The sequence below is a fragment of the Nerophis ophidion genome, linkage group LG07 (genome assembly GCF_033978795.1).
Source record: "Nerophis ophidion isolate RoL-2023_Sa linkage group LG07, RoL_Noph_v1.0, whole genome shotgun sequence".
Taxonomy (NCBI): domain Eukaryota; kingdom Metazoa; phylum Chordata; class Actinopteri; order Syngnathiformes; family Syngnathidae; genus Nerophis; species Nerophis ophidion.
This window is the reverse complement of record NC_084617.1, coordinates 31,979,738-31,995,819: the sequence shown is the minus strand read 5'-3', so window position 1 is coordinate 31,995,819 and position 16,082 is coordinate 31,979,738. Positions and strand designations below refer to the sequence as shown.

The 16,082-nt window shown below is 39.9% G+C and overlaps 1 protein-coding gene across 3 annotated transcripts in view; it reads left to right on the top strand.

Annotated features, from left to right (window-relative positions):
* smarce1 (SWI/SNF related, matrix associated, actin dependent regulator of chromatin, subfamily e, member 1) overlaps positions 1 to 16,082 on the top strand; it is a 37,362-nt gene that overhangs the window by 9,324 nt on the left and 11,956 nt on the right. For 2 of the 3 annotated variants that reach the window (XM_061905976.1, XM_061905975.1), the window contains exons 4-5: positions 4,106 to 4,204; positions 11,097 to 11,189. In XM_061905976.1, the coding sequence (XP_061761960.1) occupies positions 4,106 to 4,204; positions 11,097 to 11,189 (192 nt within the window). The remainder of the gene's footprint in view (positions 1 to 4,105; positions 4,205 to 11,096; positions 11,190 to 16,082) is intronic. The other variant, XM_061905977.1, reaches the window with a different exon arrangement.

Below are 16,082 nucleotides of genomic sequence, written 5' to 3'. Positions count from 1 at the left end.
ACACAAACGTGTGTGAGGGAAACAAAGGACATTAACGACATTAAAAGATCAGACTGCAGCCCTTTCTACACACAGCTACAAAAGTACAACTACAACAACAAAAAAACATATACACTGTGGTGGCCTCTGCCGTGTTAAATGCCATGGTCTGCTGGGGTGGGGGGGACCATGGCCACAAACAAGAGCAGACCCAACAAAGCAACCGAGAGAGCCGACTCCACCCTCGGCCGCCCACTAACTCTTGGCCAGTATCGAGTCCGCCAGGATGTCCGACACCTGCTCATTCAGCCGAGACACTGTGAAGCTTGTCCAGCTCCACGGCTCTGTCTCTTCATCCACATCTCCTCCAGTCTCTCCAAACGGACAATGGTGGGGCAGAGACCCAGCAGCTGCTCTGCATGGCCAAAAGGCTCGCCGAAGGCAGATCCAGAAGTTCACAAAAAAAAGTGTATTTGTTTTAGTTGTTAAGAAAATACAACTTGGTTAAAGGACGTAGCATGTGTATCAGTACTTTTGAGCACACCCAACAATACCACAACAATGATAACCATGATAATTTTGGTCACAACACCTTTATTCAGCCATCGTATTTATTGTTGTGTTTGTGTAAATTTGAGGGTCCCCCACTCCCTCCTTAACAGAAACGGAGCCTATTTTACTGCTATTTGTTGTGATTATTATTTTTTTTATTCAAGTGCCAAATGTTGCATACAGAGTATATTTTATTTGTATTATATTTCTTTTATATACTTTGGTATTCAAAAGGTTACATTTCAATTGCAATGATAATATATAGGAGGAATATAAGTTTTTATTGCATTTGAATGGGTATGCTTGTATTATTATTATGTTATATCTTAACGTTAGTGATTAATTTGGTCTCAATTAAATAATGGCAATAATATTGTTCAACAACCATTTATCCGCCAATATATCGCCCAGCAACATTTATCAGCCCAGCCCTATGACTACATTACATATTGTTTAACACAACATTGATGTGGATTTTTGTAAGATTTGTTTTTGAGTAATTTATAAGCAAAATAGGTTCATTTTCATTATTTGTGTTGTTGGCTGCCTCTTGCTGGCACTATTTTACTATTTACAACACAGAAAAGAGAAAGACGTGTTCCTGCCTCGAATAAAGATTTTGAATAATAGGAAAACGATCACATTGGTGGTACTAGGATGTGTGTTTAGATCACTTTAGTAGTGCTAGGATGTGTGTTTAGATCATATTAGTAGTACTAGGATATATGTTTAGAGCACATTAATAGTACTAGGATGTGTGTTTAGATCATATTCATAGTACTAGGATATATGTTTAGAGCACATTAATAGTACTAGGATGTGTGTTTAAATCACATTTGTAGTACTAAGATGTACAGTATATTTAGATCACATTAGTAGTACTAGGATGTATGTTTAGATCACATTAGCAGTAGTGGGATGTGTTTAGATCACATTAGTAGTACTGGTATGTGTGTTTAGATCACATTAGTAGCACTGGGATGCGTGTTTAGATCACATTAGTAGTACTAGGATGTGTGTTTAGATCACATTAGTAGTACTAGGATGTGTGTTTAGATAGCATTAGTAGTATTAGGATGTGTGTTTACATCACATCAGTAGTACTAAATGTGTTTAGATCACATTACAGTGTTTCCCACAGGTCAGGCAGCTATTTGTGGTGGCGTGGTTGGACGGCTGGGGCGGATCAGCGGGGGTTGGGGGGTGGGGTTGCGGTGTCAGCGGCGGCGATTACCAAGAAGAACGCGGAGTTGAAATATAATTACAACACTTTATGTACGTATTTATATAATATTTACATATTTATATATGTAACTACAAGCTCCATTCACAGACAGAGTCCCATTGCTTTTATGAGCGGTCGAGCGACTCAAAAGCCCAAAATATATATATATATATATAATATTTTAAAAACATTTTTTTAATTTTGCGGCCCGCCACGAAAAAATTACGGCCGCTACAAATGAATGTATGGGAAACCCTGCAATAGTAGTACTGGGATGTGTTTTTAGATCACATAAGTAGTACTAGGATGTGTGTTTCGATCACATTAGTACAAGGATCTACAATGGTGGTCAAAACTTTACATACACTTGTAAAGAACATAATGTCATGGCTGTCTTGAGTTTCCAATCATTTCTACAACTCTTAATTTTTTGTGATAGAGTGATTGGGGCACGTACTTGTTGGTCACAAAACATTCATGAAGTTTGTTTCTTTTATGAATTTATCATGAGTCTACTGAAAATGTGAGCAAATCTGCTGGGTCAAAAGTATACGTACAGCAATGTTAATATTTGCTTACATGTCCCTTGGCCAGTTTCACTGCAATAAGGCGCTTTTTGTAGCCATCTACAAGGTTCTGCTTAAATTTTTGACCACTCCTTTTGAGAAAAATTGATGTAGTTCAGTTAGATGTGTTGGTTTTCTGATATGGACTTGTTTCTTTAGCATTGTCGAAACGATTAAGTCAGGACTTTGGGATGGCCATTCTAAAACCTTCATTCTAGCCTGATTTAGCCATTCCTTTACCACTTTTGACGTGTATATGGGGTCATTGTCCTGTTGGAACATCCAACTGCGCCCAAGACCCAACCTCCGGGCTGATGATTTTCGGTTGTCCTGAAGAATTTGGAGCTAATCCTCCTTTTTCATTGTCCCATTTACTCTGTAAAGTACCAGTTTCATTGACAGCAAAACAGACCCAGAGCATAATACTAACCACCACCATGCTTGACGGTAGGATTAAAGGCCTCACCTTTTCACCTCCAAACAAATTGCTGGCTATTGTGGCCAAACAGCTTTATTTTTGTTTCATTTGACATCACATGGACAAAGATAAGACCTTCTGGAGGAAAGTTCTCTGGTGAGATGACAGAAAAATGTTATATTTTCACATTTTATATGTTCATTAATGTGCATTGTATCATGTCACAAAGTAATAAAAAAATATAACCAATGGAAAATTCTTATGAGGAGTTTTATTGTACATCTATAAACAAGCTTAATGTAGTGTCTCGTGGGACTGGAGAAGGTTAAGTCGGAGAAAATGCAGTCGTTTATAAATGTTCTAATGTTTCTCTGCAGCCCGACAGCAAATGTGTCACGGACGCGTTTCCCGTCCCCGGACCGGTAGTTGGAGACCGCCCGTTTAGATCACATTAGTACTACTATGATGTATGTTTAGGTCACATTAATAATACTGGGATGTATGTTTAGATCACATTAGTATTACTACGATGTATGTTTAGATAACATTATTAGTATTAGTATATGTGTTTTGATCACATTATTAGATTAGATAGCACTTTATTTATTCCGTCAGGAGAGTTCCTTCAGGAAAATTACAATTTTCAGCACAATCCCATTCAAGATCAGACAAACATTACAGGGAGACAGAACAGGATCGCTGACGGGTCTGCCGGGTTCCAGCGCCCCTTACAAAAAAGATGACATACAGGTAAACATGGGGGGTTGGGGGGGGAGAAAAGAATAGAAGATTAAAATAAAATAAAAAAAATCGGTTAGTACTAAGTTAGGTTAGTATATTAGTACTAAGAGGTGTGTTTAGATCACATTCATAGTACTAGGATGTGTTTAGATCACAATAGTAGTACTAGGATGTGTGTTTAGATCACATTAGTAGTACTAGGATGGTAGTACAATGCGTATTTAGATCATCACTTCAGTAGTACAAGTATGGTAGTACTGTGATGTGTTTGGATTACAGTAGAAGTAGGATTACAGTAGAAGTAGTATGTGTGTTTAGATCACATTAGTAGTACCATGATGGTAGTAATACCATGGGTGTTTGGATAACAGTAGTAATACTAGGGTGGTAGTATTATGTGTATTTAGATCACAATACTAATACTATGATGTGACTGGATGAAGGGATGTAGTTGTGACTTGGTGAAGTCTTTTGAAACACTGGTGATCAAGGACATACTGTATAGAAATACACTTTGGATTGATGTGTGTGTGTGTGTGTTTGTTTGTTTGCCCTTTTCAGTTGTATTGCTCCCTAGTACTTGAGCCATTTTTTCATGCGTTTTGTGTCATTTGTCTCCATCAGCAAGTGCCTTCCACCCCAGGCTTTGTGGGCTACAACCCTTACAGCCACTTGGCCTACAACAACCTGCGACTGGGAGGGAGCTCCGCAGGCTCCAGCAGGGTAAACTAGACTTCACTGTTTCACTTTCATTCTGACATTCAAACTGCTGCCTCTTTTCATAACCACCTTTTGTTAGTTTCAATCCAGTCATGTCAGCAGATGTCCACCAGGCTCACAGGCTGGTGTTGACACTAGTTGGTATCAGCTGTCGCTGACACTAGTTGGTATCAGCTGGTCAGCACATTTCTACCAGGCTCACCGGCCGGTGCCGACACTAGTCGGTGTCGGTTGGTGCTCCTAATAGTGAGTACCGGTTGGTGCTCCTACTAGTCAGTACCAGTTGGTGTTGATACTAGTTGGTGCTCCTACTAGTCTGTAACAGCTGCTGCTAATACTAGTTGCTGCTACTACTAGGGCTGGGCGATATAGACAAAAAAGTATACCTCAATATATTTGTACTTAAACTGGATATTCAAAGTATATTCCCATATAATTTCCGGTGAAAGTATACATTGAAACATATTCATTGTTGAGCAATATTCAATGGAATTGAAGTGAATGACAACTATATTGTAAACAATTTTATTAACAGTTCATCAAGATGGGTATTTACACTTTTATTAACCACATTAGTATTACTACGATGTATGTTTAGATAAAATTATTAGTAATAGTATATGTCAAGATGGGTATCAACAGCACATAAAAAACTGTTTAAGTAGATAAATAACATAACTGTGCAAATAATACAAAATGTATTAAACTCGGATGAAAAATACATTTGCACTTTTTAATGCCCAGTGGACGATGTCATGGACTTTCACACGCTTATGATGTCATGGACTGTCGCTCACACGTATGATGTCATGGACTGTCGCGCACACGTATGATGTCATGGACTGTCGCGCACACGTATTATGTCATGGATTATCGCACACGTATTATGTCATGGACTGTCACACACACGTGTACAGTTGTGCTCAGTAGCAAGTAAGTTACTTGACTTCATTGTGTGACTATCATCTTCACTTCACATAAATATTTGTCAACTCTAGAACAGTTTAGATTTGGTCTTACATGGTAAACAAGTCAAATGAATGTTTTATCATACATTTGTTCAAATGTGGCCAACATTGTGGGTTTCCTGGACGTGGTCTACATGGCTGAAACAAACATTTAAGGAAGAGAATTCTCTGCCATCTTCCACTACTTTTTAACATATAATTCCCTCTTCTCTCCGACAACTCTCTCCTCATTTCTTGTGATTTCCCTTCCTGCTTCCATGACCCGCCCTCTCTTGCCTCTGATTGGCCGGTCGCTATTGTTTTGCCCTAATCTCAACCAATGGTGACTCATCATAGTAACCAATCATGGAGGTTCTTATACGGGCAAGCAGGTCATGGAAGGAGGAAGGGGATGGGTTTAGTAGGGGGTGCAGAATCAAAGATCACATATTTGATATTATTTTTGATGTTCAAACTCATAAACTTTATTTTTTTTTTTGCAAATAATAATTAACTTAGAATTTCATGGCTGCAACACGTGCCAAAGTAGATGGGAAAAGACATATTCACCACTGTGTTACATCACCTTTTCTTTTAACAACACTCAATAAACCTTTGGGAACTGAGGAAACTAATTGTTGAATCTTTGAAAGTGGAATTCTTTCCCATTTTTGTTTTATGTCGAGCTTCAGTCGTTCAACAGTCCGGGGTCTCCGCTGTCGTATTTTACGCTTCATAATGCGCCACACATTTTCGATGGGGGACAGGTCTGGACTGCAGGCGGGCCAAGAAAGTACCCGCACTCTTTTTTTTTTACGAAGCCACGCTGTTGTAACACTTGTCTTGCTGAAATAAGCAAGGGCGTCCATGATAACGTTGCTTGGATGACAACATATGTTGCTCCAAAACCTGTATGGACCTTTCAGCATTAATGGTGCCTTCACAGATGTGTAAGTTACCCATGCCTTGGGCACTAATGCACCCCCATACCATCACAGATGCTGGCTTTTGAACTTTGCGCCTATAACAATCGGAATGGTTATTTTCCTCTTTGTTCTGGAGGACAACACGTCCTCTGTTTCCAAATATCATTTTAAATGTGGACTCGTAAGACCACAGAACACCTTTCCACTTTGCATCAGTCCATCTTAGGTGAGCTTGGGCCCAGCCAAGCCGGCCGCGTTTCAGGATATTGTTGATAAATGGGTTTGTCTTTGCATAGTAGAGTTTTAACTTGCACTTACAAATGTAGCGACCAGCTGTAGTTACTGACAGCGGTTTTATCAATCAATCAATCAATGTTTACTTATATAGCCCTAAATCACTAGTGTCTCAAAGGGCTGCACAAACCACTACGACATCCTCGGTAGGCCCACATAAGGGCAAGGAAAACTCACACCCAGTGGGACGTCGGTGACAATGATGACTATGAGAACCTTGGAGAGGAGGAAAGCAATGGATGTCGAGCGGGTCTAACATGATACTGTGAAAGTTCAATCCTTAATGGATCCAACACAGTCGCGAGAGTCCAGTCCAAAGCGGATCCAACACAGCAGCGATATAAACACTTTTTCTTTTTGTACCACCAAAGGTGCGCTCAGTGGAGAGTGGCTGCACTTACTCCGCTGAAGAGTCAAGACGCAAAAAAAACTTATACTTAAATCTTTTTTTTTTCTATAAAAAAATATAACAATAATAATAATATATGTTACATTTGAAAAACAAACATAATTAAAAAAACACTAAAGAACACCAAAACACATCAATTGAATGTGTTTTAATCAGCCCCTTAAATCTTCTAGTCTTAACCACAGCTGCTATCTGGCAGCAAAAAGGTGGCATGTGACAAGAATGATTAATATGAATTCATGCATTTTAGTGCCCACAGTATCTCAGCTTGGAGAGCTTCATTTTTTGCAGAAACCAAAGTTGTCTACTTTGTTGTGTTGCTGGCTGTCCACAAAGCATCAGCTGTCATAAATGTAGTATTGTGCTGCAAGCAACTGTATGGCTATAATTTTATTGTTTTTCCCCTTCAAATGGCTAACAAGCGCCCCCTTGCCCATAGATTAGCTAAAATAGATTAGATACGATAGTACTTCATTTATTCCGTCAGGAGAGTTCCTTCAGGAAAAATTAACATTTTTAGCACATATTGGAGATCATATGTTTTACAGCGCGGTTTGCATTTGGCACGTCTTTTGCCAGGCCCTTTTGCCAGCCACAATTCGTATTTATCCTTTAAAAGCCATGTATTATTGAAGCTGCGCTTTGCAGCCTTTTTTTCAGCATTGTCACTTCGCTAGTAGGTTTGTAGGCGCTTGAACGCCTTATTCGTACACACGAGCGACTAAAACTTCTGAAAAAATATAATTTTCCACAATTTTTTCATAATTTTTCCAGGGCCAGATATTTGCGTTTAAAAATTCCATGTCTTTTTCACGTTTTTCACGACATATATGAAAAGTGCTTTCTTAATAAAATTTGATTGTTTGGTTGAACAATATTGTCCTTCTTTGTAAAAACGACTTAAAGGGGATCTGCACTTTTTTGGAATTATGCTTATCAGTGTCAATCCTTATTTAAGACAAGAACAAATGTTTTTATTTTTTTGATGTATTGTAAATAATAAATAAATGTGATCAAAAGTCTGCTTACAATGGAGCCAATGAAAGTGGCTCTATTCTGCCAATTTAGGCCTTAGAAAAACCTCCAAACACCTGCATTAGGTTTTATATACATGCCGTAAGTACATATATAATTTAGTAACAGCCACATTTATAAAGAAAAGGGGGGTGTAACCAAGCGCAGACCAAGGTCTTTCGTGTCGTGTCGCCCTTTGGCTTTAAATTGTCAGAAGACGTCTTAATCCTTCAATCAATCAATCAATCAATCAATGTTTACTTATATAGCCCTAAATCACTAGTGTCTCAAAGGGCTGCACAAACCACCACGACATCCTCGGTAGGCCCACATAAGGGCAAGGAAAACTCACACCCAGTGGGACATCGGTGACAATAATGACCCAGTGGGACGTCTGTGACAATAATGACTATGAGAACCTTAGAGAGGAGGAAAGCAATGGATGTCGAGCGGGTCTAACATGATACTGTGAAAGTTCAATCCACAATGGATCCAACACAGTCGCGAGAGTCCAGTCCAAAGCGGATCCAACACAGCAGCGAGAGTCCCGTTCACAGCGGAGCCAGCAGGAAACCATCCCAAGCGGAGGCGGATCAGCAGCGCAGAGATGTCCCCAGCCGATACACAGGCAAGCAGTACATGGCCACCGGATCGGACCGGACCCCCTCCACAAGGGAGAGTGGGACATAGAAGAAAAAGAAAAGAAACAGCAGATCAACTGGTCTAAAAAGGGAGTCTATTTAAAGGCTAGAGTATACAAATGAGTTTTAAGGTGAGACTTAAATGCTTCTACTTAGGTGGCATCTCGAACTGTTACCTGGAGGGCATTCCAGAGTACTGGAGCCCGAACGGAAAACGCTCTATAGCCCACAGACTTTTTTTGGGCTTTGGGAATCACTAACAAGACGGAGTCCTTTGAACGCAGATTTCTTGCCGGGACATATGGTACAATACAATCGGCAAGATAGGATGGAGCTAGACCGTGTAGTATTTTATACGCAAGTAGTAAAACCTTAAAGTCACATCTTAGGTGCACAGGAAATCAGTGCAGGTGAGCCAGTACAGGCGTAATGTGATCAAACTTTCTTGTTCTTGTCAAAAGTCTAGCAGCCGCATTTTGTACCAACTGTAATCTTTTAATGCTAGACATGGGGAGACCCGAAAATAATACGTTACAGTAGTCGAGGCGAGACGTAACAAACGCATGGATAATGATCTCAGCGTCTTTAGTGGACAGAATGGAGCGAATTTTAGCGATATTACGGAGATGAAAGAAGGCCGTTTTAGTAACGCTCTTAATGTGTGCCTCAAAGGAGAGAGTTGGGTCGAAGATAATACCCAGATTCTTTACCGTGTCGCCTTGTTTAATTGTTTGGTTGTCAAATGTTAGAGTTGTATTATTAAATAGAGTTCGGTGTCTAGCAGGACCGATAATCAGCATTTCCGTTTTTTTGGCGTTGAGTTGCAAAAAGTTAGCAGACATCCATTGTTTAATTTCATTAAGACACGCCTCCAGCTGACTACAATCCGGCGTGTTGGTCAGCTTTAGGGGCATGTAGAGTTGGGTGTCATCAGCATAACAGTGAAAGCTAACACCGTATTTGCGTATGATGTCACCTAGCGGCAGCATGTAGATGCTGAAGAGTGCAGGGCCAAGGACCTAACCCTGGGGAACTCCACACGTTACCTTAACGTAGTCCGAGGTCACATTGTTATGGGAGACACACTGCATCCTATCAGTAAGATAAGAGTTAAACCAAGACAGGGCTAAGTTTGACATACCAATTCGTGTTTTGATACGTTCTAATAAAATATTATGATCGACGGTATCGAAAGCAGCGCTAAGATCGAGGAGCAGCAACATAGATGACGCATCAGAATCCATCGTTAGCAATAGATCATTAGTCATTTTTGCGAGGGCTGTCTCCGCCGTATATACCATCGTATCAGTGTTAATAGAACCCCGCTGTAGCTGGGACGCATTGTCTTTAATCTCCTTTCTAATGACTTCAATTTTCTTATTAAAGAATTGCATAAAGTCATCAGCTGAGTGGGTTGAGCTACTGGAAGGGGTTCCTTGTTGGGTTAGCGATGCTACCGTACTAAACAAAAATTTAGGATCGTTTTTATTACGGTGGAGGAGATTTGAGTAATATTTAGCTTTAGCTAAGGTAAGCATTTATGAAGTGTTCCTGAACCCATGTGGTTATATCCTTTAGAGATTGTCCGTTTTTGATACAGTGCCGTTTGAGGGATCAAAAGTCCGTAATATCGCTTACGTGCTTTGATTTCTCCAGATTCTCTAAATTTTTTGATGATTTTACGGACCGTAGATGGTAAAATCCCTAAATTCCTTGCAATAGCTCGTTGAGAAATTTTGTTCTAAAACTGTTCAACAATTTGCTTACAAAGTGGTAAGCCCTCACTCCATCCTTGTTTGTGAATTACTTAGCATTTCATGGAAGCTGCTTTTATACCCCATCATGGCACCCAAATGTTACCATTTAGCCTGCACACCTGTAGGATGTTCCATATAACTGTTTGATGAGCATTCCTCAACTTTATCAGTATTTATTGCCACCTTTCCCAACTTCTTTGTCACGTGTTGCTGGCATCAAATTCTAAAGTTAATGATTTGCAAAAAAAAAAAAAAAGTTTATCAGTTTGAACATCAAATATGTTGTCTTTGTAGCATATTCAACTGAATATGGGTTGAAAATTATTTGCAAATTATTGTATTCCGTTTATATTTACATCTAACACAATTTCCCAACTCATATAGAAACAGGGTTTGTATGCCATCGCTCCTCCACACCTGCTACACAGAACAAGGGGGTGTGGCCTAACACACAACATACGTATGTTGGTATGTTCCCTTTCACAGTAAAAGCATGATGCACAGCATAAATATGTGTAACCATGACTGTGATGTCATAACTTGATTGGGACAAGACAGGAAAGACCTTTCACAGTAAAAGCAAAGGCACGCACAACATAAGTTAGTGTTACCATGACTGGGATGTGACTTGTTTGGGACAAGACAGGAAAGAAGACCTTTCACTGTAAAAGCCTAGTGAGACGTAAGGCACACACAACATAAATTAGTGTTACCATGACTGTGATGTCACTTGTTTGGGACAAGACAGGAAAGAAAACCTTTGCCTTTTACAGTAAAAGCACGATGAGTTACTGAATTAGCATATTTTGCCGCATCAGTGAAGAGATACAAATGTACTTTTCTTTGAAAAGCAGTTTCTCTTGAGTGTAATGTACGTGCCTTCACACCTTGTGTCTTTCCCCCACAGAACCTGTCGGGCATCACAGTCCCAAAGCCTCCCAAACCTCCAGACAAACCGCTGATGCCTTACATGCGTTACAGCCGGAAGGTAAGCAGGAAGGTAAGACACCCATCCAAGGTGTCTGCTTTTACTGCTTGTCCCTTCATCAAGTCAAAGGTCAAAGGTTATAGGTGCCAGCCAGTGAGGTCTTCACCTGCGTCACACCTGGGAGGAGGCCATGTTCATCCTGCTGGCTTTTTTCCTCTGCACTTGTTTTATTGAACATATATGCGTATTCATTGGAACAAGTCATTATTGTTATGCGCTGCGTTATTTTTTTAACCCTTACCTGAAAAATATGTACTAGAGATCGACTGATTGTTGGCACCCATATTTGGCATTTTGACGGACCAACTCCGTCAGCAGATAGAATATATACACACATGATACCAGTATTTTATATATAAATTAATAACTGGACCTGGGGTCGCCGTAAGCCCTTGCTTTTAAGATGGTGCCGAGTTGCCGGATCTGTGTGTTTTAGGTGTAACTGTACAAAATGAGCTACAAAGCTAGCCTAAACTGTTAGCATGCGCACTTTAAAATGCTAACGCTTAGCATGTGTGCTAACGATAGCATGATAACGGTCAACATGTTTCATATACCAAGTTATTTGACTCAAAGGTGTATGACTGCGGAAATACAAAAAAACTGTAAAGTTACATGAAAATGTTAGTAGGCTTAAGTTAGCTTGGTAGCTTGCTATCGTTTGCATGCTGACAGTTTACAAGTGTCACGTACCAAGTTACATGACTCTAGAGTAAACGGTTGCAAAACTAGCTCAAAAAGTTAGCATGTTAATTTTAGCATGCTAGCAAACTGATGTTAGCATGCTATCAGTTAGCATGTGTCACATACCAAGTTGTATGACTGTATGCTGTATGGCTGTCTCAAGTTAGCAATAAGGTTAGCATGCTAGAATACTAACAGTTAACAAGTGTCACATACCAAAGTATGACCCTAAGGTAAACGGTTGTAAAAGTAGCTCTAAAAGCTAACACTTTAATGATAGCATGCTAACATAAACTTGCTTACAGTTAGCAAGTTTCACATACCAAGTTATATGACTGTAAGGTGTATGGCTGTCTAATTAGAGAAAACAAATGTGAAGTTAGCATGTTAATTATAGTATGCTAGCAGTTAACAAGTGTCACATACCAAGGTGTAAGACTTTAGGGTAAACTGTTGCAAAATTAGCTCAAAACTAGCACTTTATTGATAGCATGCTAACATACATGCTAACATTTAGCATGTGTCACATACCAAGTTGATTGACTGTAACATGTATGGCTGTCTAAAGTTAGCAAAAAGGTTAGCATGCTGGAATACTAAGTTAACAAGTGTTATATACTAAAGTATGACCCTAGGGTAAACGGTTGTAAAATTAGCTCTAAAAGCTAACACTTTAATGATAGCTTGCTAACATAAACATGCTTGCAGTTAGTAGGTTTCACATACCAAGTTATATGACTGTAAGCTGTATGGCTGTCTAATTAAAGAAAAAAAATGTGAGTTTAGCAAAAAAGTTAGCATGTTAATTATAGTATACTAGCACGCTAACAGCCAACAAGTGTCACATACCAAGTTGTATGGCTCTAGGGCAGGGGTGCCCATTACGTCGATCACAAGCTACCGGTCGATCGCGGGGGATGTTAGTCGATCGCCAGCCAGGCATTTAAAAAAATGGACCTAAAATTTAACGCATCAATCTTTTCCAAGACGTCACTTTCGTCATTTGATTGACATTCACACTTTATTTCAACACATTCGCGCCGTACCTGCTGTCAAAACTCTTAAGACCGACTGCATAGTTCCTGTCTTCACAATAAAAGCGCTGCTTCCTTTCGCTTGCGCTAACAAAATAAGAGTCTCAGAAAGCTGGCGTGCACAAGCTAGCAAGCTACGAAGCTAATAAATTTCTTGTAAAGTGTATGAAAACGACTGTGGAAGCTGGACAAATAAGATGCCAAAAACCAACCACTTTCATGTGGTACTGGACAGAAAGAAGGACTTTTGGTCTCCTCCATTTGAAAATCAGAATCAGAATCATTTTTATTTGTCCGTTCCAACATGTACAAGACACATCAGAACTGAAATTAGATTTTCGGCACAGTCCCGCTAAGAGCAGACACACGTTACAGGGGGGGGGACAAGACGAGACCGCCGATGGATCAGCCGGTTACAGCGCTCCTTAAGAAGATAAGAAAAGGGTGACATTAGGAAAGGGGGGGGAGTAAAAAAATATCAGTCCAAGGCTAGACCCTCAGCAGAGGTCTAGTCTGAGTCCAAGGAAAAAACCTCACATAGCATGGCACACATTAAACATACATATATCACACCAACTTGCAACAGAGGGATGGGTGGGTTTGCGCAGGCCTGCTGTTCGCTCTGTAGCGCCGCTCAGCCATTTCACAACCCCAGAGGAGATAAGCGTTGGTGAGGGTGTTGATTTAAGGGTCGGGGTCATGTGTGTGCGTATGCCCAATTAACTCGGGAGAGGTGAAGTGTTTTTGTATGGCTGAGGCCGATAAAGTTCGGCTACAGATGTTGTTGACAAAAAGGAAGGTCAAAAGGGTCTATCTTTGAGGAGTCTTCGGGGGATTTTCTTCAGAACAGCCTGCTCCATGGCAAGGCCATTCAGGGAGTCCAAATCGTAGATAAAAAGTTGTTTTCCTTTGAGAAGACAAAATATTGACTTGTCTTCTCTGCTTGTCCATGCTGGACCTCTTTTAGTTCCAATTAATTATTCCTTCTCTGCAAACTTTTCCAAGATGAGATCCATTTTGCGATTCAACTCAGAAATCGCACAAGTCTGTGTTCCCTCAGCCCGACCCAATCCTTCCATTGCGTTGAACAGCCGTTGGGCCCCTTGAGTGGCTGCCATCGTCTTCCGAATTTGTCGATACACCAGAGCCCAATCAGCAAGTGCCCCGTGATCACAGCTCCAAATAGGTAGATGTCTTCGACGTCCTCGATGGAAAGAGCTGAGAGGCACATGATCCTCCATGAGTTCCAGGAGTCCCGCACGTAACCCGCAGCGATGGTTCAATCAGGGCAGCCAGGCTCCCCCGAACCTCTTTTTCTTGTCGAAAAGACTGTCAATAGCGTCAAGAGTCCAGCTGATCATATTCATATTGAAATTTGGATTAGAGGACAGCGCAAAGAAAGAGGCTTTTAAAAAGTTCAGACAAGGACAAAGACAAAGAGAGCAAGCAAGGAAGGAGGGAACGGAGAATGCGACCGCCCTCACCAGAGGCTAGGATGAAATGCTGACGTTAGCCGCACTTTTGTCGGATTCCAATCAATGCAAGTCATCCGAATCAGGTAATACTCCAACTTATACAGTATTCTTGTCTTCATGAAAGAAAGGACTCCATATGTGTTAAACATTATTGCATTAAAAACCTTTAATCTGTTAACAAAAACGTATGTTTCATAAATAAAAACATATAAATGATATATATGAATGAGGTAGATGCCCTCAACTTGGTCAATTGAAAAGTAGCTCGCCTGCAGAAGTGTGGGCACCCCTGCTCTAGGGTAAATGGTTGCAAAATTAGCCCAAAACTAGCCCTTTAATGGTAGCATGCTAACATTTAGCATGTGTCACATACCAAGTTGTATGACTGTAAGGTGTATGACTGTCTAATTAGAGAGAAAAAAAACTAAACTTAGCAAAAAGGTTAGTATGCTAGCATGCTAACAGTTAACAAGTGTCATACCAAGTTATGACTCTGGGGTATGAGGTGGCGACTTGTCCAGGGTGTACCCCACCTTCCGCCCGATTTTAGCTGAGATAGGCACCAGCGCGCCCCGCGACCCCAAAGGGAATAAGCGGTAGAAAATGGATGGATGGATGGACTCTGGGGTAAACGGTTGCAAAACTTTATTAAACAAATATATATTGTTAAATATAACTATCCATTAGGAGAACGTTGACAAAAGATACATAAAAATATATTTTGTCTTGACAAATATGAGATTATTATATAAGTAAAGAAGAGCAGGCTGCAGCTCAGACATTCTCATACTTTCTGGAACGTCCAGGAAGAAATTATTCAATCCGTTTCATTTATATAGCACTTTTCAAAAACCAAAAGTTTCACAAGATAGTTAAGACACAATTCAAGCAGGATAAAACTAAGGACAGTGCAGTGTATGAAAGTTTGATTAAAGAGAGAAAAAAAGAATAAATATATGAAATACATTTTTTTTTTTTAAATAGACTTGACCAGTGGTCGGAAATCCCAAAATGTTGAAAAAGCCATATTTGACCGAAAATACAAATATGTCTAAAGCCGCAAAAAGATTAAATATATAAGTGTTATTATTATGAAGGCTGTCAACAACTCTTTGTTGACAGAAATGTTGAAATGTAATATTTATTTGACACATTTTTTACAACATTCGAAAACAGTAAATCAGACGCTACTTAGAAGGTGCGATAACTTCTGGAAATGATTGACTTAGAATGGTAAAAGGTATAGATGGTTGTGTCCAAGTTAAAGAAAAGTCTTCTCATGGATTTACCACGATCTTTGCAAACTGGGTAACGTTTGCCGTGGTCTGGAACAACATGGCGCACAAACCACTATCAGAAATTCAGTCAATATTACAGATGGATAATGTGTCATAAGACATGCAAATATAAATTAAATACACAGAGGACATAAGGAATTGAAATGAGCTCAAATATACCTACAAACAAGGCATAATGATGTAATATGTACATACAGCTAGCCTTAATAGCATGTTAGCATTGATTAGCTTGCAGTCATTAACATCAACCAAGCTCACTTTTGTGCATTCATTCACAGCATAAAAAGTGGCATAAAACACGTCTTTGTGGCAGCATCGGAGAAAGTTCTACATGAAAAGAAACTACGGTGAGATCAAGGACTGCCTACATTAGGACAAAATGGTGCTTGCTAAATATTCATCAGTGAAGCATAA